General features: G+C 47.3%; 2 protein-coding genes across 2 annotated transcripts in view; both read right to left on the reverse strand.

Moving 5' to 3' along the window:
* The window catches only part of SUMF1 (sulfatase modifying factor 1), an 891,645-nt gene that overhangs the window by 783,230 nt on the left and 105,730 nt on the right, over positions 1 to 2,685 (reverse strand). The gene's annotated exons all lie outside the window — the stretch shown is intronic.
* LOC121921097 (dynein regulatory complex subunit 4-like) lies at positions 16 to 2,644 on the reverse strand. The gene is made up of 5 exons (XM_042448635.1): positions 2,626 to 2,644; positions 1,532 to 1,636; positions 785 to 982; positions 366 to 572; positions 16 to 190 (listed from the first exon to the last, which is right to left on the reverse strand). The coding sequence occupies exons 1-5, from the start codon at positions 2,638 to 2,640 to the stop codon at positions 119 to 121; spliced, it is 597 nt and encodes a 198-aa protein (XP_042304569.1). The 5' UTR covers positions 2,641 to 2,644; the 3' UTR covers positions 16 to 118.

A 2,685-nucleotide genomic window follows, 5' to 3' on the forward strand; every position in this document is an offset into this window, starting at 1 on the left:
TGTTATATAAACACTTTAATAAATAATAAACAAGTAAATAATAAATACACTGGCCTGCTGAACCTGAAGGGAGGAGTCCTGGTGTGGACACAGTTCATTTTACCACGGCTTTTGATGGCTAATCCCAGAACTGACCTTTCACTTGTCTCTCAAAGTCATTACGCAGTCGCGTCGTGTCTTCTTGTTGTTTCTGCCAAGACAACAAGGCTGGTTAGTGATGCTTCTTGCAAACATGGAAGGGGCCGCTCCCTCCCACCCAAGACATCTGGAGAAAGAGCTGAGGGCTGGGGAGTCTTGGCCAGAAAGCAGGTTTCGTCCTGGCCCAGATGTCTGGGATCCCAGGGCAGTCTCCATTTCAGACATACCAGGCGCAGGTTCTTCACCACCATCTCGTTGGCCAGCTCCTGTTCCTTCAGATCCACCTTCAGGGTGCGCATGTCCTTACGCAGCTCCATCTCCTGGGACCGGTGGTCCTTCTGAGCCAGCTTCATGGACACCGTCCCCTCCGCCTTCAGCTCCGTGAGGTTATTCTGGTGCTCATAGAGCAGGTGCTTCACTTTCTGTTTATAAACCTGAGATGAGAAAAGGAGGCCGAGGCTCAACTCACAGGACCAGAATCCTCGAAAGCAATTTCCCCAAGCTCCCATTAACACCCATCAGCAAGGACACATAATTCTGTAGAACACCTGACAGAGCTCAACTCAATGTGGGTGATTCAGTGCTGTTCCGGTGAAGGAAGGGGCAAAGAGGGAAGAAATGGGTGAGACCCCTCCCAGAGCCTCACCTTGATCTCCACTTGGTGGCGCTCTTCTGCCTCTTCCATTTCGCGGTCCTTGTTGCGCAGTTCTGCCTTCTTCTCGTCCAACTGCCGCCGGGTGATCTCCCAGAAGGTGTGGATCTTGTCCCGCTCCAGCTGGAAGTAGTTGCGCTCCTCTCTCTCACGGTCCAACTCCTCCCGGATCCGCCCAATGTGTTCATCCAGCTGCACGACCAAGGAAAGGGGGTCAGCCCATGTCAGGGATGGATGGAGAGGATGAAGAGGGAGCCCACACATATGGCACACAAGTTGTGCATGTGCAGGGCTCCTTTGCTACCAAGGTCTGAGGGCAGCATTTTTTAATTTTGTTTCGTAACTTTATACTTTTATTTAAAAACAAACAATTTGGTACAAAACAAATACAGAAATAACTTTCCATTACTTGATCATTGATATGTTTTTTTCTCCATTTCGTGTGTCAAACACAGATCTAATCTTCTATTTCTTAACTGAAGTGATGTTTTTAATGGAGCAAATTTTCTGCAAAATTATATTTATGACATTTATGTAATAAACTTAGCTATAATCACTTCCCAAAATGAGAAAATGGAACTGCACATTTATCAGCATTGAATAAACGCTTGGTTCTGGGGGGTTTTTGTAGCAGAGCGGGGAATCATGAAGCCCTCCAGATGCTGTTGGACTGCGACTCCCAGCAGCCCTAACCAGCGCTGATGGGAAATGAAATGGTGCACACGCCCCAGCCTTGCTCACCTGCTCCTTGGTCATGCCCTCGGGCGAAAGGGCATCCACCACCGGGCTTTTCCCTTTGCCCTTCTTGCCACCTCCAGCTTTCTTCTCAGCTTTCTTTTTCGGCGCCTGAAAGGAAGAAAGGAGGAAGAGAGGGAGAGACATGAGCAAGTGGGACTGATGTGAAGTCAAGGGCTTTCACAGCCGGCATCCACATTTTTTTGTGGGTTTTTCGAGATACATGGCCATGTTCCAGAAGGATTTATTCCTGACGTTTTGCCTGTATCTGTGGCTGGCATCTTTAGAGAAAGGAATTCTGGACCATGCCAACAACTATTCAGGATGCACAGGGAAGCCACTGAAATCCAGAAAAACCTAGACAACTTCAACAGGAAAGAAGAAACCCTGAAAGTGAACAAACTTTGGCTCCCAGTCCTGAAAAAACCCAAAATCAAGACCCAGCAAATGCAAATGAAAAGCCCCAAGGGATAATGGGGTTTCCCAACAGACAATGGATCATTAAGTAAATAGACACTCTATAGGCCTTGCCATTCAACAACAGAACAATAAACGAATTAACATGGAAATGGCTTCCTCTCAGCCAATAGTATATACACTCCTCCCTCCACATTCCCTGGGGTTAAGGGCACAGGACCCCCCTTAAAGGGGAAAAACCGCAAATAAGAAAAACATGTTTTTACCTGAGAGGACACCTCTCCAGGAATCTCTAGGTCCTCCAGGAAAACTCTGTGGTCAACATCTGCCAGACATTGGCCACAGAGTTGTGCTGGAGAAACTACAAAGGCCTAGTGGAGTGTCTTCTCTAGGCAGCTCTAGGTCCTGCAATGCAACTCTGTGGTCCTTGCCCAACAGACACTGACCTCAGAGTTGCACTGGAGGAGCTACAAAGCCCTAGCAGAGTATTCCCTCTAGGAATCTCTAGGTCTTTCAGTGCGACGTTTAGTTAAAGTTGACCATAGAGTTGCACTGCAGGAGGACCTAGATATTCCTAGAGAGAACATATTAATCAAATCCGTGAACAACCAAATCTGCAAATCTCAAAGCCACAAATAGGGAGGGATGAGTGTGTGTGTATATATATATATATATATATATACCCCATTCTCTTCCATGCCATCATTCCCTGAAGATGCCACCGCAGCTGCTGGGGAAACATC

Source organism: Sceloporus undulatus, chromosome 2 (genome assembly GCF_019175285.1).
Source record: "Sceloporus undulatus isolate JIND9_A2432 ecotype Alabama chromosome 2, SceUnd_v1.1, whole genome shotgun sequence".
NCBI lineage: Eukaryota > Metazoa > Chordata > Lepidosauria > Squamata > Phrynosomatidae > Sceloporus > Sceloporus undulatus.

Coding starts and splice junctions, on each gene's coding strand:
- LOC121921097 (XM_042448635.1), bottom strand. Junction 573..784: donor GCCACCAAGTGGAGATCAAG/GTGAGGCTCTGG, acceptor TTCTCATCTCAG/GTTTATAAACAGAAAGTGAA. Junction 191..365: donor TGGTGAAGAACCTGCGCCTG/GTATGTCTGAAA, acceptor TTGTCTTGGCAG/AAACAACAAGAAGACACGAC.